The 24,038-nt window shown below is 54.6% G+C and overlaps 1 protein-coding gene and 1 long non-coding RNA gene across 10 annotated transcripts in view; one reads left to right on the top strand and one right to left on the bottom strand.

The window, feature by feature from the left end:
• The window catches only part of IGSF9B (immunoglobulin superfamily member 9B), a 50,742-nt gene extending 32,648 nt beyond the window's left edge, over nt 1–18,094 (bottom strand). For 5 of the 9 annotated variants that reach the window (XR_004270783.1, XM_032284934.1, XM_032284935.1 and 2 more), the window contains exons 1-4: nt 13,340–14,347; nt 7,327–7,524; nt 5,514–5,660; nt 153–304 (exon numbers count right to left, since the gene is read on the bottom strand). Coding sequence is in view for 8 of the 9 variants with exons in the window: in XM_032284934.1 (XP_032140825.1) it covers nt 153–304; nt 5,514–5,660; nt 7,327–7,524; nt 13,340–13,511 (669 nt within the window). In the remaining variant the exon portion in view is untranslated. The other 4 variants (XM_032284936.1, XM_032284937.1, XM_032284940.1 and 1 more) reach the window with 3 other exon arrangements.
• LOC116556017 lies at nt 12,443–16,514 on the top strand. The gene is made up of 2 exons (XR_004270785.1): nt 12,443–12,634; nt 16,266–16,514. It is a non-coding gene; the product is annotated as an uncharacterized LOC116556017 (long non-coding RNA).
• Nucleotides 18,095–24,038: the final 5,944 nt, after the last annotated feature.

Here is a 24,038-nt window from a genome sequence, read left to right as displayed (position 1 = left end):
GTGACACAAAGATGCCTGTAGCTGAGCCAGGCCATGGTTTTCCAGCCTCCTCTGTGCTTGTGCACGTAGCATCAGGGGTCGGCTGCAGTCGGGGGCTTCCCTGGGGACAAGGGGGAGGAGACTGCAGGGGCCCTACCTAGAACCACACTTACCTGGTATTTCCCACTAGCACCGAGGAGCGTTCCCTCCTTGAGCCAGGTGACGATGGGCTTGGGGTTCCCAAAAGCTGTGCAGGTCATGGTGATACTACCACCCTCCTTGGCCTCGATGTACTGGGGGGGTGTTTCTGTAAAGGTGGGAGGGGCTGCAAAGGAGACCACAAAAGTGAAGGACACGCCTCAGCCAAGTCGCTGCCCTGCAAGCAGTGCCTCCCTCACACAGCACCCTCACCATGGCTCTGCGGAATCCAAGGACAAAGGAAGGAAGGTCGGGATGGGCAAAACTTTCTGCCTACCAACGTTACTAGCAGGGAGGCCTGCATCCAAACCCAGTCCGGCTGGTACAGTGCCCAGCTTCTGTACTGTGGCTCATTCCCAGTTCACTGTCTACTGAGCATCTACTCCAGGTGGCCGTTACAGCACCCTGTCTGCTCCCAGCTCCCCAGGCTCTTCTACCATCCTCCAGTCCTTCCCCTTATGATGACCCACGACACCCAGAGCTCCTCCTTCTTGAACTCCAGCTCAGTCAGGCCCCACATTTCCAGAACACTTGCCATCTGAGCCCCACCAAGGCCTAGCACAGCTGCAGGCCAAGGCTATACACGGAGCCTCATTTTCCCAGATGCTGCAGAGAAAATCATCCAGCTTCCTCCCTCTCTGGCTTCCATGGATGAAGGTGTGCAGCCCATCCAAGAACCACTCCCTTCTTCATTTTTCTGATTATGCCAGGTCATCTTCCCCCTTGCACTGGAGATTTGATTAAAACTCCATCCTGTTTGGATAATCGGCTTTTAACAGACTCAGTCCCATTTGCCTGAGCTGCTTGTAGAAGCAATCCGGTCAATCTTAACCCCTTGGACTGTCAGTCCTACAGTCTTCTGAAATGGCAAGGAGGCCCCCAGTTCTGAACTCCAGCCCTGAGGCCCACAGCAGTAGGCTGGCACAGGTCAAGCTGAGCTCATCTCAAGGCACCTGAAGCTCAGAACCCAAGTTTGTGCACTAGCCTGCCACTTCTGGTACCCTTGACAAGCTTCTCCGGGTCGTACCTAAACCTCCCACCTCCAGAAATGATGTGAGGAATAAACATGTAAAAAGCAGCTTGGGAAATGCACAAAGTGCCAGTATCACCACCATCACTATCATCTCTTCAGGAGCCAGCCGCTCACGCATTCATGGGAAGCTTTGGGAGAGGTCCCTCCTCCCCACACAGCCCTGCCCGGAGAAGCAGAATGCTGCTCTAGGGTCTGGTCCTGCCTGCAGCGCCAACCTCATCTCCCCTCTAGCACTCTAACCACACTGGCTGTCTTCCTCTTCCTCAAATGCGCCAAGAACGTCTGACCTCGGGGCCTTTGCCTGTGCTGCTCTCCCTGCCTAGAAATGCATACCCGATCTCACTCGTTTGGTTCTTGCAAGTCTTTGCTAAAATGCTGCCTTACCCGGGCAGCCCATCCCATCTCAGATAGCACTTCCAGCATTCTCTGCTCCCTCACTCTTGTTTCATTTTCTCCAAAGCACATAACACTTACAAGTCTGTCTCTCTGTGTGTTTACCTGCGTCTTACCTGTCCCCTTTATTAAGACGGTGGCTCCTTAAGAGCAGCCCCCTTTTGCGTAGGTCACCACATACCCAGCTTTTAGCATAGTTCCTGGATGTAGTAGCCAAGGGCTCAGCAAACATTTGTCAAATGAACGACAGAATGAAACAAACAAATGAGTAGTGCTCACACATACACACGCCTACAGACCAACGCCAACGCCAGCACAAACACAAAACACTGCCTAAGAGCAAGACCATGGTGAGACCACTTTCATCCCCCATCCCCAAAGCCTGCAGTTCAGTCTGGGCAGGGCCGCGGCACGTGGAGGGTGACCACTGAAAGAACACGGGAGCACGAATCATCACACGCAAAAACACACACCTCGCGCCTCCTTGAAAAAATCAATTCTCATCAATTCTCATAAGAATATACTAAAAATAATGGCAAAAAGGCATTCGAAGTCCTTGTATAGGGCTCCTGGGATCCCAACTTGCGAGCCTCTTCCCACCAAGAGTGTGTGCTCATCTCCAACACAGACCCTTCCTGCTTGGCCTGCCCCTTGAAATACGGTGAACACAGACACTGCCTCTATAACCTCCGGTGCCAAGCTTAAAAGAAAAGATAATAAATTAAATTTACATCCTGAAGTGACACATTACTTACTAATTACATAATTACTTTATTATTTAGGTGCTAATCAGGAAAGTACTTTGAACAATTTCTAGTTTTCAGGAAAATAATGGTTTGACTCTCAATTATTTACTGAATTAGATGTTAGCTTGCCAGCTGCATTTCCAGGCTTAATTCTTTTTTACAAGTGCCCTATAATTAATAGTGCAGGTTAGAAATAGGCTGCCCTCTCCTCCATGTAATTCACCAACCTAAAGGAAGGCTTGGCTCAGGCTTTTGCGGTATTTTATATGTGATAAAGAAATAATTGGGTCTGTTTCCACCCAACTGGTCTTCAAAGAAAATACCGAAGGAAAATGAGACAATTTGTAATTCTAATTGTTCACTGGCCTTTCATTTTCCAAAGGTGATCCACGTCAGAAAACGGCTGACATTAAACATTCTAGTTTGAAAGCAACGGAGTGCTGGTGTTTGGATTCCTTCCTTCAATAACGGAAACGTTTATGCTGGAAGGAGCCTCAGAAGTTGGGAAGAAGGAAAGAGGGAAGAGGAGAAGGGAGATCTCTCACCTCGGAAGTGTCTGTTCTGTTCTGCCCATGCGCAGGTAGCTGCCTTGACTACGTTAGAGCATCTTTCAGCACCAGCCCTGGTTCCCAAGCCTGGAGCACATGGTGCACCGTCCTCAGCCTTCCCGCCCAGCACTTCGCTATGAACAACCTGCCCGTGTTCCCAGAATGCACTGCTCTCCTCACTCTGAGCTTCTAAGCATGCTTATCCACTTTGCCTGGAGGACCCTACCCAACTTCCCACCTGCGTGTGGCCAACTCCCCTCTCCAGCCAGGTCTCTGAAGACAGGCCATTTCTTCAGAGAAGCTCTCCCTCCTTTGTGCTCCCAAAGCCATACTGTAGTCATCTCTGGATGTGACAGTCTTTTAAAGTCTCCTTAAGACCTGGGACAGGGTCATGCCTCCTGCTGTATCCCCAGAGCCTGCCACAGAGTGGACATCCAAAAATATGTTTCAAATGGACAGTTGTTGGTGGATCCACAAGACTACCAAAGTCCTTTGCATCTTCCAGCCTAATAGCCCTGCTACTAGATTTTCACCTGACTTTGTTTTTTTCCTCTGGAGAAGGAAGGCGGCCAGCATCTCACACATAATTACCCACATGTAATTAACACTCCAGACTACTGGACAAGATCCTTTCTCTCGCAGCATTTCACTCAGTCCTCACAAGGAACCCTGCAAATCATAGGCACTGCTTTTTGTAACGGAGGAACCTGCCGTCCGACAGGTAAGTGACCTTGCCCAGTGCCACACAGCTAATACACAGTGCGTTTATGAAATGAGCCTCACCTTTTAAAGGTCTTGCTCCATGCTTATCCCACCCAAAGCAATTAGGAATTCCCAAAGAGCCAATTCCTACTCATGCAAACTAACACAGATACGCTCTAGAACATACATTGCCAGTGAGATTTGACTTTCCAGTCATACGCACGTCCAATGAATGCCTGGTGTCTCAGATTCCTGAAATAAACACTGCCAACCAGGATGATGCAAAGGAATGGAGGCAGTGCCCCAAGATGATTTCACCCACTGTTCAGGACAGAGCACGGGAGAGAAACGAAGCAATGCGGAACCCCCAGCCTGTTGTTCATCGCAGCAAGATTTTAGCGGCAGGTTTGCCTTCCTAATAACACTTTGCTTGGGTTCCAATTCCCTCCTCAAGCAACAGCAGGCACCAAAAGGGGGTGACTCAAAAGCTTGCCAGGCGGTCAGAACAATCCCCCCAAGATTTCAAGTGTGCTTCAATCTCTTGGGACTGACTGACAGGAGCCAGCTACCTCCCACAGGGAAGGTTGGGCTAGGCAGGCTGGACCGACACCAGCTTTACGGCTTCTTTTCCCAAAGCCAGTGACCCTGCTAAAACATAACATCCTCTGTTCTTTCAGGACCCCAGACAAGTTCTCAGACCCAAAAGAAACACAGGTCTGGCCCAGTACCCACTAGGCAGGGCAGACAGAGCCACCCTTCAGGGCGGATCAATGCTGAGAGAAGCTTCCACGCAGGAACATCAATTTCTCTCTTCTAACCACAGCATCTATGTCTCGAGCATCAAAACCAGAAGGACCTAAGTTGTATGTGGCGCACCCCAGCACCCACACTATTGAAGTGTCAATAGCTAGCACCGTTTCTGCAACACAGTGGTGGCTAGATACACTTTTGTCATTGACAGAATGAAAGATATATTGTTAATTTTTTGGCCAAAAAATGAAATGAAATGTTTTTTAAAACCCTCTCCCCTCCCATTACGGGGACCACTTGTCCTTCATCGTTTCTCCATGGTTGCAGGCTTCTGGCTCCTCCAGAGTACCTCCTTCCAGGGACACAGAGGAGATTCTCCCTCCAGGAAGACCCTGAGGACCCAGTCCCTAGTGCTGTCACTGCTAGGGACCCAGGCCCTCAGCCTAAGCCAACTCCTGGAGCTCTGCAAGCTCTCGGGGCTTCCTTGCCCTTACCCAGACCCTTGAAAAGCATCTTACCAAGCACAAGTCATTTAGCCTGAGCTGTAAGTAACTGATGGCCATTAAAACTGTGACTCTTCCCAGGATGCCTACATTTTATTAGCTGGTAAACCCCACATGAGCAGGGACTGGGTACAGGTCTTCTTGCCAGTGTTTATCCATCATCTGCTACACACTACACCCTTGGGACATACTACTCAAATGAACACAGTTAAAGAGAACCAAAATATCAATCTAAAAAAGAAAGACTAACTCTAGGACCCCAGGAATTCCACCAGAATTGGGGTAGCAGGGTCTTCCCAAGGCTGAGAAATAATCCCAGTAGTGACCTAAAGCGTCAGTGACCTTTGTCTCCTTAAAGCCTCAGCCTTCCTGGTTTGAAGCAGCAGCTTCCCAAGTCCCTCTAAGGACTCTGACAGCACCACGCATGCAGAGAGCTGCCACTCCTGGGCACCTGCACTGCCTGCAGACGCTTCAGGAGGACAGTGGCGGGGGCGCTGCAGGAGCGAGCTGATGTCTTACGGGACCACCCCAGCAAGGAGGGGGCAAGGGGTAGGGTGCATTCAGGAGAAGAGCCTCCTCTGGGGCAGGCCCTCGGGGCAGTCCTCCAGGGCTACTCCACTGATGGAGAGGTGGACCCGCGCTGGAAGGAGCCCTCACTCACCGTTGACGGTGAGGTGGACCCAGCTGCCGTTGTGGAAGGTGTCATACTGCTGGTCCAGCATGAGCACTTTGCACTCGTACCAGCCCTGGTCCTCAGAGCGAACTTGTTCCAGCCGCAGAGATGCCTTATCATGAAGACTGGCCCGCCCTGGGGGAAGACAGCAGACAAATGCCCCACAGACCATCAGGGAAGGCCAGCAGCTCCCCACCCCCTGCCCCAGCTAAAGACAGAGGACCCATCATAATCTTCACACTATTCCCTATGTCAGGGCCCTGGAGTAACAGCTGGCACCCACCTCCAGCAGCAGGTGGCAAAGGAAAGGGCATAGCACCTTGGCCACGGAGCCACTCTCCTGCCCCAGCTGGCCCTGCCCCAGCCTGCAAGGCAACTCAATGCGCTTGGCACTGAGAGAAGCCTCAGTTCCTTAGAATACTCCCATTCTTTTGGAGATCTCCTGAGACAAAAGTAAGGCATGATGGATACAGAGCTGAGAAGAGATGAAAGAGAGAAAGAAAGAAAGTACCAACAGAAGGTTGGGGAGTCTCCAGTGCACCCAGGAGCACCTCCATTCAGGTTTAGCAATATCCCTATCCCAGCAGGGTGCCCAGGACTGGCTCACCCAGCTTCCCTCTTTAGGGCAGAGGGAAGGCAGGCTGGGGACCAGGATGCTATGGTCCCCTCCCAGTCCTGCTGTCAGTGCCAGAGAGACTACATATCCTACCAAAGCCCATCGACCCAAGGAGCTAAGGGCAGAAGGGCCCAGAAATCCAAGAACAAGGAAAGGATTGGTAATCAGAGCAAGCATCCTGGAGCCACCCTTCCTCAACTCCAATCCCCACCCCAGTAGGATGCCATCTGTGTCTCACTTGTGGCAATGAGGAGGCTGGAGGTGCAGAAGCCCCTTCCATGACCCCAGAAGGGTGGAGCAGCCCTTGGGGTCGGCCCCCCACCCCACCACTCTTAGCTCACCCCTCAGCCCAGCCAATAGCACAGCGCCTCTGCTCTCCTCCTTGTCCTGACACTGGCAACCTGCCTAAAAACTAGACTCTCAAAGCCAATCCTGGTCAAAAAGAGAGCATGAGACATAGACACAGGAGCGAAAGGCAGACAGAGACGGAAGCACTCTGAGAAAGGCAGGGCAGACCTCAGAAGCCACCAGCAAAGATGAAAGTGAAGGCAGTGCCCTGCCTGCTTCCTCCCTTCCTTTCAACCCCAACACACGCTCACTCAATGACACGCACACACACCCACGCCCTCCTCTCCGGAGGGCTGGGGGGCAGGCAGCGGCATGAGTCACGAGGCCTTTGCTGGCAGGAGTAACTGCCAAGCAGGACACAGACAGGGCCAGGAGAAGGACAGGACAGCATGGCAGAGGAGGCAGAGACCAGGCACCCGCAAATGGTGGGAGGCCGGAGAGTCATCTGTACACTCAGGATGGGAAGGCACACTGACTTTAGAGCCACGTGGGAAGGGGTGGGTGCAGCCAGCAGTGCAAGCCACCCTGGCCCAGGGCTGCCTGACTCGGCCTGCTGTCCTCTCCATCCCACTCTCCCACCCAGGCCTCTCCAGCTTCCCCCATGGCTCCCAGCCCTCTCACACCCCAGGCGGTACTGTTTAGAAGGCTTTCGCCTGCAGCACCTCCACTTCCCTCTCCTCCCACTGCTTAATTAAAACCTACCAGAGGACAAGGGATGGGAGAACCCTGGGAAACAGAGATAAAGAGTGGTCAGGAAAAGTCAGGGCCCAGAGGGGAAGCCCGGAGGAGCTGACTCCAGACGGGGAGGGCGTGGAAAGCCGGGCACCCAGATCTTACCTGCATACTCAGGGTCCACATGCGGGGGGTAGTAGCCAAACTTGATGAAGATAGGGATGGGGACCCCAAACTTGAACCACTCTACAACATAGGGTGGGGGCTGTCCCGTCACTGGGTGGATCACGTCGCATCTCAGGACCACGGACTCCCCAGCTCTTGCCGTCACAAATTCAGGCTCCTCTCGCAGGCCGTGGGCGCCTGATGGGGACAGCCAGGTTGGACACAGGAAAAAGGTGACAAAGAGATCCTGCCTCAGCAGCCCCATGCCCGTGTCACAAGGTTGCCCCCCCCCCCCGACCAGCCACCCTCCATGGGCTACCGGGCCCTCCCAGGAGGGTTCTGCACACACCCTCCATCCCGCTCCACCTCACTGCTCATAACTCCCTCTGTCCCGGGGCCCCCAAGCATCCACAACTTGGGGGAAAGGAATGGCGTGCGAAAGGAGAGAGAAGCCATTCTCTTCAGTCCTACATGCCAGATCTTCCCTCCCCAGTCTCAAAGAGCAGGAGACGTCATCCAGCCCCACCCCCTGCTGGCATCCAGCCCCAAGAATTACAAGGAATCGAGGACATGGAGGTGAGGGGCCTCCGCCCCCTCTGGACGCCCACAGCACTGCCCAGCTGTGGCCGCCTGTGCCCACGGAACATTCTTTCTGCACCAGGATGCTTCCCACTACAGCCTGGTGGGAACTGACAGAGCCAGCCTTCCTCCTCCACCCCACCCCCAGCTCAGCCTGATGTGCACGGCACAAAACAAGGGTACTCCATGCAGGAGCAGGGAAATCCCTAACAAGCTCAGCCGAGGCTGTTCGTGGCAACACCAGAGGGAAAGCCCCGCAGGCCGGGCCAGCCTCTCCAGCCCCTCCTCCCGGCACAGCTCTCGCCAGCCCTGCCGCAGAGGGGGCAGTGGGAGGGGCCCAAGCTCCAGACATCACCATTAGAGCAGGATGCTGGGGACGGAGACCAGCTGGGGAGACCCCAGGGCTGCCCCTACCTTGGGCAGAGGAAAATGAAACCAGATAGTGGGATAGGGCACACCCACCCTGGCAGGCAGCAGAGGGGGCCCGCAAGGCAGCGACCAGGAGAACCACCCCACCTCCACCCCACTGCAAGCCGGAGGATGCTGCAGAGAGGAAGAGCCACGCACCCCAAGCACCGCAGCCCCGCTCCTGGGCCCAAACAGGGCATGCAGCCCTCCTCTCAAGCCAGGCTCCGCTGCCAGGCAGGGCCAGGGAGGCCACAAGGTCACCTTGTCCAGCTATGTCCTAGGGAAAGGGACGGCTGAGGGGAAGCCTCACCTCCTTCATTCCCTGGTACTACTGCCACCCCTGCAATTGGCCACAGCTTTCCCCAGCCCCAGACCCTCCCGGTCCCAGGCCAGGCATCTGACTCTCCAAGGCAGCACCTAGGACAGCAGCTGCAGTACCAAAGCCCAAAGACAGGGAGCTGGCTGGGCCTCCCGCAGGAAAGGGTGCCCAGAGGAGGGCAGCACCAGCCCCTGCCATTCCCCCATCCTGGTGCCTTGGTCTGACTCCTTCTGTGTCTCGGACCCCCGTGTGCGCCTTCCTGTCTCCATCCCTTCACATCTGTGTGTGGACACTTCTCTGTGTGTGTGCACACGCACACACATGCTGGGCTCCTCTGCATGTGCTCTGTCTCTCCCTCTCTCTCAGTTTGTGGGCTCCCTGGTTCTCCCTCTCACTCTTTCTGTCTCTCTTATTTGTCTCTCTCTGCCTTCTGTGTCTGTGTCTCTCTGGCTTCTTCTCTGCATCTCTGAATCTCTGTCTGTCTGTCTTGCTGGCTCCTCTGCGTGTGTGTCTGTCTGTCTCTCTCTCGATCTCCGTGTGTCTCTCTCTCTCTGGCTCCTCCGTCTGTCTGTCTGTCTGCCTTGCTGGCTCCATCTCTGCATTTCTCTGTCGTCTCTCTCTGGCTCCTGCTTCTCCTTCATGTCTCTCTGTGTCTCTCTCTGTCTCTATTTCTCCCTAGCTCTTGCTCTATGTGGGTGGCTACCTACCTGCCTATCTTTCTCCCTGCTTCTATCTACCAGCATGCCTGTGTGTGTGTGTGCCTGTGTGTGTGCCTGTGTGTGCCTGTGTGTGTACCCGTGTGTGTGTGTGTGTGTGTGTGTGTGTGTTTCAGTTGGCTCATGCAAGGGGAGGGGCTTTGCCTGCTTCTCTGTATGCAAGGGCTCTGTCTCTGCATGTGTGTACTTTCGTGTCTGTGGCTCTCCATGTCTGTCTGTATGTCATCTCTGTGTGTCTCATTCTCCCTCTCCCCCTCCCCTGCAAGTTGCGGAAGAGGGAGGAGGCAAGCCCTTCCAGAAGCTGATTGGCTCCCGGTGACATCACTGTTTTCTAGAGAAAGAGCTAAGATCACAGAGTATTTTTGGACAGAGCAGAGCACTGCACTCACCTGCCTGAGGCCCCAGCAGGTTTCCCAATTCCCCCACCCTCAACCTTGCTTCAGGCTAAGTTTGCATCCCCGCCCCTCAGGGAAAGCAGGGAGAGTGCCCAGCTGCAGCCTCACGTCCCCCACAGCCCCAGGGGCCCTCAGCAGGAGAGCCTGTCTCCCAGCAGCCAGGAGCACAAAGGCAGATGCTGGACCAAGAGGAATGGGTGAATAATGGGCACCATGAGCTTGCAGAGAAGCAGCGTGTGTGTGTGTGTGTGTGTGTGTGTGTGTGTGTGTGTGTGTGTCTGCAGCACAGACCAGTGAGGAGATAAGAAACTACAGGAGCCTAGGGGAAGAGGAGGGAGTTTTATTCCCAGGTGCCAGGTTACCTAGAGGAGGGCAGAGTGGGCCACAGAAGGTGGTTCCTTCCCAGGGCTTTGGCCCTAGGGCCCAGGCAGGAGGAACAGAGAGAGGCCTAGGGAGACAGCAGGCGACTCCAACAGTGAAGTTTTACTCTAGTGAGCTGGCTTCCAGGTGGAGGGCTCTAGGGGGCAATGCCAGGAGGTGGGTGGGCTTTGACATGGGCTCCCGCTGTGAGGCTGCTCATTTGCACCTAGCCTGCCTCATTCTCACCGCATAGAAATGAGGCAGCCTCTTCACACCTTCCCCAGCACCTGGCTCCCAGCCCAGCCCCAGCCCCAGCCCCAGCCCCAGCCCCTGCTAGCCCCTGGACTAAGTGCTGAGCACCCAGTGTAACGCCTACCCCCAAGGCAGGCAGTCCCCTCCCGGCATCTCTTCCCAAAGACTCTTTCAACCAGGGAGAGGCAGCTGCAGAGAGAACACACCCCAAAGAGGATAAGTAAGACAGAAATGAGAGGGAGCTTCCCCAAAATACAGCAGTGGTGTGGGCACCCATGTCCTGGCCTCCATACTCAGTCCAAACCCTCTTGCTTTTCTGGATCCTAAAATATTTATCAGTTTTCCGCCATCTCCTTCACACACAAATGCGCACGCGTGCGCGCGCACACACACACGCACGGCATGTTCTCTCACTCCATCACCCACAAGCACTTCTCCCTAAGCCTGATCGTTTCTGAGCCAAAGTATGTCTAATAACACACTCTCTCCAGAAAAGCTCAACGTGAAAAAAAGTAATCAGGCTGGCAGTAAAGAGGAAAGATGGAGGAGAGATAGAGAAGCCCAAATATAAAGGGAAACCACACCCACATCCAGGAGTGGAAGAGCTGCAAAGCCGCAAGGGAGGAGGGCTGGAGAATGGGCCAGGTGCAGAGCCTAGCCCTGGGAGGGAGAGCTCAGGCCACCTGAACACTGCCAGAGCACCCCAGAGCCTGGATGGGAGCAGACTGAGACTGGAAGGGGGAAGGGCTGGCTCCTGAAGGGAGTCAGGAGGAAGGGGAGGACCAGGAGGAAGAGGGGAAGCAGAGGCTGGAGGGTGCTGAGCCCCTCTCCCATCACAGCAGCCCAGGGGGCCAGGCCCCTCCCTCAAAGGGGGAAAACTGGCACTGTCAGGGGTGGGCATAGTGTAAGGCAGCCATGCAGTGCCATAGGTCTCACACTGTTCTTAGACAAGGCCAGAAATAGCAGTGCCCAGAGCCTAGTAAATCTGTATCTTAGGGGTGTGCCCAGCTCCCTTTGGAGCAGTTATGGCAGGGAAGAGAAAGTAGGAGGGCAAAAAAAGATGAGGTCGCCCCCCGAGGTCTGGCTGACCTTTTGGGAAGCCCACAGGGTATGTATCTCCTGCTCTCTGGGACAGGTGGTACCCAGTGGGGTGGCTGAGTCCAGGGCTGCCGTTGGACCCCCTGTGCAGAACTATGAGGCATCCAGGGCCTGGCACAGTCCCTGTCCAACACTCAGAACCTGGAGCTCCTCCACCAGGGAAGGGCTAAGGAAGGACGGTACCTGAGAGCAGGACTGCTCTAAATACGAAGGAAGGTATGCAGGGGAAGGTGTGAGGAGCAGGGCTGGGAGAGCATCAGCTGGCACGCAGGCCTCACATGCTGTGCATGCCTGCTGCACACTGGGCTCTGTGCTGGGAATGCAGGGAATCTCCGTCCCTGCCCACAATGGCCTCCTGACACAGGCACTGCTGTCTCCCATTGAAAAATGAGCAAACAGGGAGCTGTGCGGCTCACCCAAAGTTACTCAGTTCCAGCTGTTCCCAACGCATGGGTGGCATCCCTGTCCTCCTTCTCAGAAAGCAGATGGGGCAGAGGGCATCCTGGCCCAACCCAGGCCCTGGGATCAAGGCCTCTCACCCACTGTCCCTCCTTTTTCCCTTTCTTAGGGCCTGAGCCAGAGGTCGGCAACTCCTACCCCACACTTGGGACAGGTTTTGCCAGTCCAGACCCTGAAGCCTAGGGCCATAGGGTGGGCCTGTCTCAGAAGGCGGCTGGGTGGGCTCCGGCCAACTCTAGGGAGTCTGGCCTTCTGCCTGAGACTCTGGGACCTCTACCTGGGTCTAGCGGGTGGCTGGGGAAGGGGAGAACGGAATGAGCACCAGCTTCTGTTGCTCATTAGTACAAGTCCTTATTGCAGCCTCCTCCTCCTCCTCCTCCTCCTCCTCCTCCTCCTCCTCCTCCTCTGGGCAACAGACTTCCAAACCACAGGCCTGTTGTCTAATAATACCAGCGACAGCCACCGCCACCTCCATCTGCTAGCCTAAAAATAATCCCTGCTGAGTCCAAAAAAGGCACAGCCCCCAATAGTCCCCCAACCCCTCCTCCCTGACAAGCCAGGAGGCTCCAGGAGATTCCAGGAAGCTGGCAGAGCCGGGGCTCTCGCAAAGTGGGAGGCACACGCCCAGAAGAAGGCAGGAGGAAGGCGGGACCCAGAGCACAGCAAAGACCCAGAAAGGACGAGGCGGGGGAAGAGACATGGCCCAAAACGCTGACAGGCAGGTACAGGTCGCTCTGGACACCCTTCTGCCTCCAGGAGAGACCCCCACACCCAACCCAGCAGCACCTCAGAGCACGTCCACCCTTCGGTGGTCTCCCCTTTGTACCCTCACGGCCCTCCCAGCCCCCACTTGCCACCAAACGTCTCTGGTTCAGTTCAGAAGCCAGGGGTCAGGGAGACCCAGCTGCTCCTTAGGGAGAGAGGGAGAGAGAGGCACTGGGGAGGGGCAGGCTTGGTAGGTTGCTTCCTTCTGCAAGGGCTGCTCTGCCCTGACCTTTCTCAGCTGGGCTCCCCAGTAGCTGTGAGGCCGGGATGCTATTAGCAACCTTAATTTGCTCTCGGCTAGATTGTATTTCCAAGAGCCCTTTCCCCAGGAGCCACTGGCAGGAAGGAAGTCAGTAATTCAATCTCCGCTCTGCTCCTTTAATGGTTACTCAGCAGAGGCAAAGCCACACCCCCACAGCCCTTCTCCCCACCTGGGCAGAGGCCTGCCCCGCACTCTCAGGGCCCAGGTGCACGCAGCCCTGCAGCCAGCAGGCAGCCTAGCAAAGTGAGGGCGCCATGGGTTCGGCCCCCAGGAGGCTGGGCTCCGTGGTAAGGTGCCAGATAGAGGCGGTAAGTCCGTGGGAAGCCGAAGTCCCATGTTTACTCCCCAGGCAACGTCAACATTCCCACTCCAAAGCCAGAAAACGAAGACAGTGACTCACCTCGTACAGTCTGTGCCTGTGTGCAAGTCGCAGCCCCCCATTCCATCTCGGGGGCACATACAATCAGGAGGGAGGCAAGGGGACTCGGGGGATGGAAGGCCAGGCTGAGCAGGGCCTTCTCAGAAGGACAGTCAGGCCAGCTGAGGCTCCGGAGCCCAGCCCCAGCACACATGGACCCTTTCTCCAGAGCCCTCTTAGAGGCCCCATCTCCTGCTTATTCACGCAAGAGAGAACAGAAAAGCAGGAAGATTCCCAAGAAAAATAGGTCAGCTGCCTCCAGCAGACTGGGCTCACACCCGTGGGCAGTGCCTTGTGGGGGATGGGCATAAGCTGCCTCTCCAACCCTACAGTCCTCTGGAGTGAGCAACTGAGACCACAGCCACACCCTCAGGGAGACAGACAGGCCCTAGGCTGGGGCCTGCCCCTCTCGTAACCTCTAGGCTGCCTGGAGTCCAGCAACCAGGGTACCGCGGCATGGCGGGAGAGGACAGGAAGGCAAGGAACTGGCTCCAAGGGTCTCTCTGCTCTCAGGCTCCAGTGGGGAGAGGAGTGGCCCCCACCTCGTGCCTGCACACTAACTTCCCCACCCTGTCAACTCCACGAATGTGCACACAAACACACAGGCACTCAAGCACTTGTGGGCATGCACACATACAGGCTGCACATGTACGTGCACGCAGGCATACATGCATGGACATGCACAGGTATGGGCACGTGTCCACACACATACAGGTGTGCACACATACGCAATGCATATACATACAGGGGCACATTTATGCACACATGCAAGAGCACACACATATGTACACGCCTATAGGAACGTGTGCATGCACACACACACACACACACACACACACACTTCTGGACAGCTGGAAGCTCTCAGCAGTTGCAGCTCTTTGACCATTCAGATCCACTCTTCACACAAGCTGCTTAACCTGTTCGAGGAAGCAGGTGGAAGGGGACCGCTCCCTGAGCATCCTGCACCCCAGCCCGAGAAAGCCACAGGATATGGAGCTCAGATCTTCAGCGAGGCAGCCTCTGCTCCTTTGTAAACAGATCCCAGCTTTCTGTCTCAGAGCCATAAACGCAAAACCACTCCAGGTCTGGGACCCTGCAACTCCAAGACCAGCACATGCTGGGCCACAGGCCCAGGGCTGAAAGCTGATTTTGCCCTGCCCCTCAGCCAAGCCCCCAACTCCCCAGCTTCCCCCAGGGCACATACTGCCAGATACACTCCTGTCCCCAGCGTGTGTGTGTTGAGGACACACACACAAATCCACCCACTGACCACTTTCGGAGTTAAGTCCTTCTCCGCCGACAGGCTCACCATGGGGTCTTGACAGCAACCTCTGGGTTCAAACCTCCACCCTCCCATCTTCATTACCAAAAGGAAAAAGAGTAGGTCAAGGCCAGGTAGAGACTAGAGGGCAGTGGTTCAACTACCAGCAGGATCTGAGTCAGAACGCCACTGTATTTGGGGACACTATAGTCAGGCATAATGCAACCACAGAATCTGTGGCAGACAGAGGAGGCAGCCGTGGGAGTAAAGTCCCAGACTTCCTTCCCCTATCCAAGGTCCACAGTCGGCTAAGCAATGCCCAGGGTCCTCCCACAGAGCGGGAACTCCCCGCGGCTGGCTCAGCAGCTGTCTGAGACACTGAGTCTACACCAATCACAGTCTTCCAGGTTCTGGGTACCACTCCAGCCCCTCTCTTCTCCACACTCCCTCAACCTGTTCACTGACCTTCATCACCTCCCAGGCACACACACTCAAAGTCAAAAGCAGGAACCCATTCCAACCTCTGTCCTGCACCCAAGGGCTGTTAGAGTGGAGTCCCAACATAGCACCATCCCTTTTGCCCCTCTGCCGGAGCAGCCCCTGCTATGGCCAAATCCTAAGAGTAGCATCTCAAAGTCCCTCCTGCTGAGGGATTTCCCTAGAAGTCACCTCTGCCAGTCAGGGAACAGCTGAGCCCTCACAGGGAGCCTCACCAGCCTCTGAACACTGGCTGGTGCTGCTCACTTGAGCGGGCACCCATCCTCTCCCTCCAGAGGCTGCGTGCTGGGAGCCCCTACCTCCCGGGCTGTGTCCTTCCATAAGCTTCTGGCCACTGACAACATTTCAGCTTTGGAGACCTTGCAAAGGACTTCCAAGCAGCTTTGAGGCCTGCACACGTGTCCCTGGGATGTCAGGTACAAGAGGTTCTGCCCAGAAGAGGTCAGCCCAGAAAGGGGTCTTACTTCCTGGCACTGGCAGCCTTTCAAACTTCCCCGCAACACATTCCCAGCTCCTGGTGCCCTGAATGGCCCAAGGGAAGGAAAACTGAGGAGGATCCTGAAATCCCAGGGACATTCAATAATAATGTTAATGTTTACTGAGCACATACTATTTAACAGGTAGTTGTTTGTTTCCTTATAGCACTAACGCTCATCTAAAAACCCTAACTGTTGGCACGTTTTATATTGAGGCAAGTGACATTTAGAGGGGCTGAGAATTTGTCCAAGGTCACAGGGTCAGCAAGTGGCAGAGCCATAATTTGAATCCAGTCTTATGGCTCTAGACGTAGGTCCTTAACTACCACACACAGAGCACCTGAGGCTAAAAAAGACCCTAAGACCAATAAGGTCACCCTCTGCTTCCAGACAGAGGTACACGTCCAGCCATTCCAGACAGAAGGACCCCTCTGCACCCTGAAAGAGGGCATAACCTTCATGCCCGGCAACCTTCAATTTTGGGAAGCCCTTCCTTCTATCTTACAATTCTGTGTGTTGCTGCAGTATAAACTCATATTCCTTTATTCTGGGTTTAAACTTGCAAAGAAGTCCATTCCCCCCACCCTGACTTGGGTTTGGAGGCTATTTCAGAGCCCTTCTACAGCGTCTCTTTTCTATTCAAAGATCCCAGCTCATCCTTTTGTGCTTTCAGGGACAGTCCCATAGCAGGAACATACCAAAAACGGGAGGGGAGTAGGATGCGGGCATTGGAAGACGGCGAGGAAATGGGGGAGAGGATGAGGCTCCAGGCTGACTGTCAAGCGCAGCCCGACCCACCTCACATCCACCCCGTTCCGTAAGCTTCCGCCACCACCTTGGCCTCAGTGTTCCCACCTGACAAACGAAGAGTTTTAAAACCACCCGGACCAACATGTCAGTTAATAAAATCACCCTTCCCTTCGCCCTCCGCTGTTTCTGTTTTCAGACACCATCACCCCCCACCCCAAGCAGAGGCGACATATTCATTCCATTCCAGAAAGTTTCTTGAAGCACTACCCGCTGCACAGACGGGTGACAAGAAAACCCCGTGAGAGGCGCCTCCAGCCCACCCGGTGCCCCGCGCCGCTGGGAGAGGGTACTCCGTCGGCGGGTCCTGCCTGCTGACTCCCACCCACGGCGGGTTCTCTCCAGCCGCCATCTCCTCCGGCTTGGTGAACTTGCCCGCAGCCAGGTCGTGTCTGTGGGCTGACAGCCCTGAGCTCACAGTCCTGGCACCCACCAGGCTCCGCTCCGACTTCCATACAAGGGCCGAGAGCCGGGGGTGCCACCCAGAGGCTTGCAGGTCCCTCAGCTCATCTCCAAAGCAAAAGCCGCGCGCTCACGCACGCATCACCCAACTCGGTGGCTTCCCCCTTGCGTCTCCCCCAGCTCAGAACTGGTAAAGAGAAAAATCCCCCCTCCGCTCGGATTCACAGCGTAGGGACCCCCCTCCCCTCCCCGTGCCCCCAGCCAGCTCTGCCTCGCAGCAGGGGAGGACACCGTGAGGCCCGCGCGGCTGCGGCGCGCTCCCGGGGAACTTTTGCCTGGCAGGTGCCGCTCAGAGCGGCGCCGGCGCCGGCCAGGTCCAGCCAAAAGCGGACACTCCTCGAAGCCAGCCTCATCAATCGCCCTCCTCTCACGGGGCGCCCCTGCAACGGGGCTCAGACCTCCAGCTGCCAAGATGTGTGGGCAGGACGGGTGCGAGCAGAGCTCTGGGCGCCCGCAGGGCCGCCAACCGGGAGCCTTAGACTCGTCTGCCGCGAGTCCCAGGGCTCCAGATCGCGCCTCCCGGCAGGCGCTCCTCGCGGCGCGGGGCTCGAGCGTGCTGCAGCCTGCCCAGAGACCGCAAACTCCCGCAGCCGGAGTTTCCCGCAGCTCTGGGAGGCGGCCACCGGGGCAGGAGGCGACCGGCTCGCCGCGCGGGAGTGTACCGTGGGGCCCGTGGTGGGCGCAGTCGACCCGGATACCACGGCGTCCTTTCCCCGGGTGCCCTGCAGTCCGTGGGCTCGGGCGCCTTCCCTCCCACCCCTCCAGCCCGCGGCCCCCAGTCCCTCCCCGACAGTGCCCCCGGGCGCGCCTGGCCCAAGCCGGATCCCGAGCCTCACTCGCAGGAAAGAGAGCCGGGGAGCCGGGGAGATGGGAACCCAGGGTCCGGGGAACAGGGGGGCCGGGCGCAAGGGGACGAGGGCGCCGGGAGGGGTAGGGAGGGACGCCGCACTTCAACTCACCTTGAGCCGCAAGCCCTCGGGTGCCGATCACACTTGCTATGAAAGTGGCCACATACCAAATCATAGTACTACCGCGCCAGCCCGGAGCCTCATCCTATCGCAAAGTGCTCCCGCGCCCGCACGCGCCTCGCGCCCGAGCGCCCGCCTCGCGCCCGCCTCGCGCCGCCTACGCCCCGCGCCGGTGCTCCTGCAGCCCGGGCGGCCAGCTCTCCATCCCTCCTCGGCTCCGCTCCGCTCGGCGCGCGCCTCCCAGGCCCCGGCGCAGCGGCACCTGCACTACTCGCCCGGGCGGAGCGCAGCCAGGTCCACGGTGAAGCCTAGCCGGGCCAGGCCTCCGGGACCGCCCCCGCCGCCCGCCTATTGGGCGCCGCCCGCCATCCGGGGCCCCGATTGGCTCGGCCGTCCGCCCGTCGCGGCGCGAAGGAGGCGAGCCCATTTCAAGGTGCGTTGAAGAGTGGCGAGCACAGAGCCGCAGAATCATGCGCATTGCCGGGGAGAAGGCGGTGTAGCGTCTCTGCCCGCTCGTCTCGGCGCACGCTGCATGGCAAGTTTCTGGTGAAGGAAATGGTAGCTTCTAACGAGACCCTGACGGGTCGCAATTTCCCGGGACAGGTCTGAGGGGAGTGAGTGGAGCCCCCGCCCACCCGTGGAACCCAACATCCGGTTTTCATCCTGCAAAAAGCAGTTCCCGGGAGGACCATGCTGATTCCGTGATGGGGAAACCCGGGAGCCGGCGGCCGGCGACAGCCGGGGAACGTCCTTTGCCGGAAATCTTTTCAAAGAGGTCACGCGCCGCTTCCCCACCCCCACTCCCACCGCACCCAGACACGTCCCCAGAGCGGCGCACCACCCCCTCCAAACGTGATGCAGGCCGGGGGATGACTAAAATGACCTCTCAAAGTCGCTAAGATTCAGTGAGTCACTGGCTCAGCTGCGAAGTGCCACAGATCCCTCAGGAGCACGCGTGCACACACACTCCACCCCCAGTGCTGGTCACTGCTCCTCATCATTACTGAATCCCGACTCTGAGCTGTCAAAGTTGAGTTTTTTTCCCCACTTCTCCTGATAAAGGCTGCTTCCTCTCGCACATGGTTCCTCCCCTCCCCACCTTACTCGGAGCCCAGCCCCGTCTCGGCCGCACGAAGCCAAGATGGGTTTGGGGAACGCCTCAGGAGTCCGGGAGAGAGGAGACCCAGGGAAAGGGAAGGGGCTTCTTACCCTACAGAGAAATGTAAATAGGAAACCGGAAGGTCTTCGTTTGTCCCAGTCGCCCTACCCTAGCTTCTCTCCCTCCCCTCCCCCAATACAGTTGTATTTGCAGAAGAAATAAATGAATGTCATGGAAACATCTACTACAAACAATCACCTCACACCAGCGCTCGGATGCTGCAGTGAAGATGTTTGTTCTTTCAAGGAGTGAAGGCAGTGGTAAGAATCACACCACTCTCTGGGGTGGGCTGTTGGCCAAGGAAGGAAGACAGAGGGTCAGAGAGCCAGAGCACAGGAATTTCATCCTTTCAAAGCACTCATTAGCCACAAAGCCCTGGCTCCAGGACACAAAGCTCCCAAAAGAACAAGGAGACGTGCTTCTGGGAAAGCGTGCACACAGGTGCACACACATGCACAGAAAGTGGCCTTAAACACTGGAGGTGCAGCCTTCCCTGACACCGGAACCCTATTAGTGCACGGCCAGCTGGGAGGCAGAAAGCAGAGCAGTGAGCACATGGATAAATGTTGAGGGTCTGGCTAGACCTGGAGAACTAGGACTCCTGAATAACCTCCTACCCTACCTACCCCTCCACTCATGCAAACACACTCAAGATGCCTAACTTGGGGCCATCTCTTCCTGAGCCATGATTTTGGTTCTTTTCTTGAGCAAAGATGCCTTTTTGGGGACAATGAAGTGAGCTGGAAGCTCCAGGTCTGATTGATGTAGTAATTTCCAGGTGGCATGACCTGGAATAACTCCACCACCAACATACACACACACTTACGCACTTTCCTAGGGTCCCAAGACTGTAAAGATATATTAGAATCCATTTGCAGAATTGGTCATAGCAGGATTCTTCTCCTCCCAGAACCTCTAAGCAGCTACCTGTCGCCTGGAGAGAAGTGCTGGATCCCCAAAGGCTGGCCCCAGTTCCTCACCATTGTTAGGTATGAAGTGGGAAACATCAGGACTCAGAGAAACCCTCTCCTAGGGGCCTGCGGGGCAAGGAAAAAGATGGAGTCAATCTCACCACCCATCTTGACTGCCTTGTTTGGCCATCCATTTGTCCTACTCAGGGCTGTGGCTTCTACTAGAAAAGTAAACCTGTCTATCAGAATGGATGGCGTGGACATGGAGGCTTATGCCAGTAGTCTCAGCTACTTGGGAGGCTGAAGCAGGAGTGTTGCTTGAGCCCAGGTGTTCTAGGCTGCTGTGATCATGCCACTGCACTCCAGCCCTGGTGACAGAATGAGACCGTGTCAAAAAACAAACAAACAAACAAAAACAAAAAAGGTGTCTGTCAAGTTGGAAAGAAAAAAACACATCACAAGCTTTAGAACATGAGTTGGGTTGGGAAGGGGTTTAAAGACGCTATCTAAAGAGGAGAATAAATTTCTTCTGGATAAGTCTACTAAAAATAGAGTAGAACAAGGGATGAAGGCAGAGAGGAAGGAGAGGAAAATTAAGATTAAAAGGGAAAAGTTCATCATCATCGTTATCATCAGACCTGTCTCAACTGGGTGTCAGATCAACTAAAGAGAGATATACTGTATCGGCTTACAGTGAGGAGTGAGTCTGATAAAATCTTCCTTTTGGCATATGGCTGAGCTTTGGACCCAGAAAGGATGGCTGCCCCTTCCTAGCATAGACACATCCAGTTGAGTGTTCAAGGGGAGCATGGAACCCAATGTCCAAGAGGGACATAAGGGAGGAACATGAGCCACTCCACTGAATAGCTCCTAGGTGTACTGATAGTCATCAATGTCACTGATAAATGCAGTAGTCTATCCAGGAATGCTATGTATCTCAGGTATGGGAGTGTCTGTCATCTTCTTTTAAGAGGCATTGACTTTTTGGGAATACAAAACAATAGTCTTAGCAGTGTGTCTGTGAAAATAACCATATGTAGGCACCTACCTGCACATCCCCAGAGGCCTTTGGAGGACAAGCGAGAAAGGGGGCGGAGCTTCAAGTGTAGGAGAAGAGGAAACTATCCTCATTCCCTCTTCATAGTCACTGAACAAGGGGGACTCAAAAACAATAGTTTACTCGCCTGTCACTTCTCACCTTCCTCGGTGGTTCCAGACCTCATTGCAGAATCTAGGGTAGAACAATTGTTGGGACACTGCTTGTGAAAAGGAGAGGCAGCTCTAAATGAAAGCGATTTACTCAACACGAACACTCAAGAGCATGCTTAGTGTTTACATAAATAGGGAACTGTATCAGTTGTCTTGCCATGTAAAAACCCAGCCCAAAATATCATGGCTTAAAGCAATAGGGTTCATTCATTTGCTCATGAATCTGCAATTTGGACAGGGGTTGGTGGGGACAGCTCTTCTCTACTTCATGTGGCATCAGCTCCATGGGGGTATGGACCACTCTCCTTTCAGAATGGCTCGTTCACGTGGCTAGCAGATCGACACTGGCTGTTAGCCAGGGCTGCCAGCAAAGGGCTGTGGTTCTTCCTCAAGTGGGTCTCTCTGCAGGCTGCCTGGGCTTCCTCACAGCATAGTGGCTAGGTTCCAAGAGCTGGCATACCAATAGAACCGGGCAAAACGCATATTACCCTTTATATCCTAGCCTTGGAAGACACATAGCATCACTTCCATCAGGGTCAAAAACCTGCCTCAATTCAAAGGGAGAGGACACAGTTCCCCACCCGCCACTAGAGCAGTATCCCTGTCACATTTTAAGAAGAGTTTATGCAATGGGGGAGAGTGTGACAGCCATTTTTGGATGATACAATTCACAATGAAAACAGTCTTCAAAACTGAAGCAAAAAATGACCTCTAGAAGAAACATCTAGAAAGAAAGGTATATTAGAGTTCTTCAGAAAAATAGAACTAATAGGATTAATATAGACATCAATATTGATATCAGTCTAGATATGGAGATGTAACCGGATGTATTATAGAAATTGGCACATGCGATTATGGAGGCTGAGAAGTCCAGTGATATGCCCTCTGAATGCTGGAGAACCAAAGGAGCTAGTGGTATAATTGGGTCTGTGTCCCAAAACCTGAGAACCTAGAGTTCTAATGTCCAAGCAACAGGAGAAGCTGCCCCAGCCCCAGCAGAGAGCAATTTGCCCACCCTCAGCCTTTGTTGTTCCATATGGGCCCTTGATGGAGGATAGGCTGATGCCCGCCTGCACTAGTGAAGGCAGCCCATCTTCACTCAGCCCTCCAATCCCATCACCAGCCTCTTCCACAGACACACCCAGGAAGAAGGTTTTATGAGGCATCTGGCAGCCCTTACCCTGGTCAACATCTAAAACTGACCATCAAAAAAGGGCTTGGCATATAGTATCCGATCTCAGAGTTTTCTCCCTTTGATTCAAGCCATCACTACCAGTCCCAGTTATCAGGGATGTGCCCTTGGTCCTTACAGAAGACTAGGCTGTTTGTGAAGCAAATCCTTTCACCTTGCTTACTGTTAATACACCAGAGACCAGTCAGCATATTTTAAAAGAACTTGGAAGGAGAGAAGAAAATAAAGAAAGAAAATAGCATTTCTGAACTATAAATATCTAATTTTAAGTCTGGTACAGGAGAAGTGGAGAAAAGCTTTGCAAGGGTCTCAAGCCCTCTTACCATAAGAATTTTTCACCTAGGCGCGAAATCCTCGCAGAACGTTGCAGGCACCTCACATGGTGTTTGTCTCTCCTGGTTCCCTGCGTGTCTCTTGGGCGGGTGGTCTTAGGTCTTAAGCTGTTTTTCTGGACCCATGTAGATATTCTAACCATCCATCTTGCCCTCTCCAAATATAAATTCCTGAAGACTTTTTCTTATTCAAACACAAACTTCATTATGAGTCAAATTTACCAGGTTGGGCAAGGTGACACACACCTATAATCCCAGCACTTTGGGTGGCTGAGGCAAAAGGATTGCTTGAAGACCAGCCTGGGTAACAAGGCAAGGCCCCCATCTCTACAAAAAATTTAAAAATTAGCCAGCATGGTGGTATGGTCCCGTCATCACAGCTATTTGGGAGGCTGAGGTGTGAGGATCACTTGAGCCCAGGAGTTCTGGGCTGCAGTAAACTATGATTGCACCACTGTACTTCAGGCCAGGTGATAGAACAAGACCCCGATTCAAAAAATATACTAAAATACCCAGAGTTCTACTTACGTGCAATTTCCTCTGAAGGCCACAGCTTGGTTAGGTGGTGGTAACTGACCTGGAGACTGATCCAGCCCTTCCTAGCTAAAGATAACCCATTCCAACCACCACAGGGTCATTTTATATTCCATCCAGCTGAGTCCATAGCCCAGGAAGAGGGTCTACCCGAATCCCATCCATTGCAGGGCTGCAGCCTAATGTTACTTCCCTGTGCCCTCACTATCCCGTGCATATGGCAGAGGTAGCATGTATGTCAACCGCTGCCCACATATGCAAGTGGACGGCAGATGACACTCTCTCACAACCTGTCCTGGTCATGTGTGTGTGCACAGGTGTAAACATGCAGCTCTTCACAGCAGAATTCCCTCATGCTGAGCCTGAAGTCCAAGTTCTTAAAGATTTGTTTGTGGCAATGTAGTAGAAGTTAATGATAAAGAAACTAGAATTTTAGCTGAACTGTATTCATTTCTTGCCTGGCTGAGAAGGGAGGAGTCCTTGCCCAAGGTAGAAAGGAAACTTACAATTTAGGATAAGCTTATTTGAAAACCAGGTGGACAGCACCCTCAGCCGTATTAATCCGTCTCCTCTTTCCTCTTGGTGTTCCAGGCCAGCTCTGAACCATCTCAGAGAAGACATTATTTCGTTGTTGAGCAGCTTAAGCTAGGAATGCACAAAGGAAGTTCACTGCTCTGCGTGAAATTTGTCCCACAGAATTGGGAGTCCTATATAGATGGCCATGCCTGTGAACTGCCCCCGGGAACATGTCAACCTCACTCTTCAGCAACAGCCGCATCATTAAAAACATTGTTCTCACATCTCCTGGGGCTACTCTGGCGCACCTGAGTATGACCTTAGACCACGGCCACAGGCCCCAGCTGCAAGGCGCA

The sequence above is a fragment of the Sapajus apella genome, unplaced genomic scaffold (genome assembly GCF_009761245.1).
Source record: "Sapajus apella isolate SASKATOON/1434 unplaced genomic scaffold, GSC_monkey_1.0 scaffold16, whole genome shotgun sequence".
NCBI classification, from domain to species: Eukaryota; Metazoa; Chordata; class Mammalia; order Primates; family Cebidae; genus Sapajus; species Sapajus apella.
This window is presented reverse-complemented; position numbering and strand designations above follow the sequence as displayed.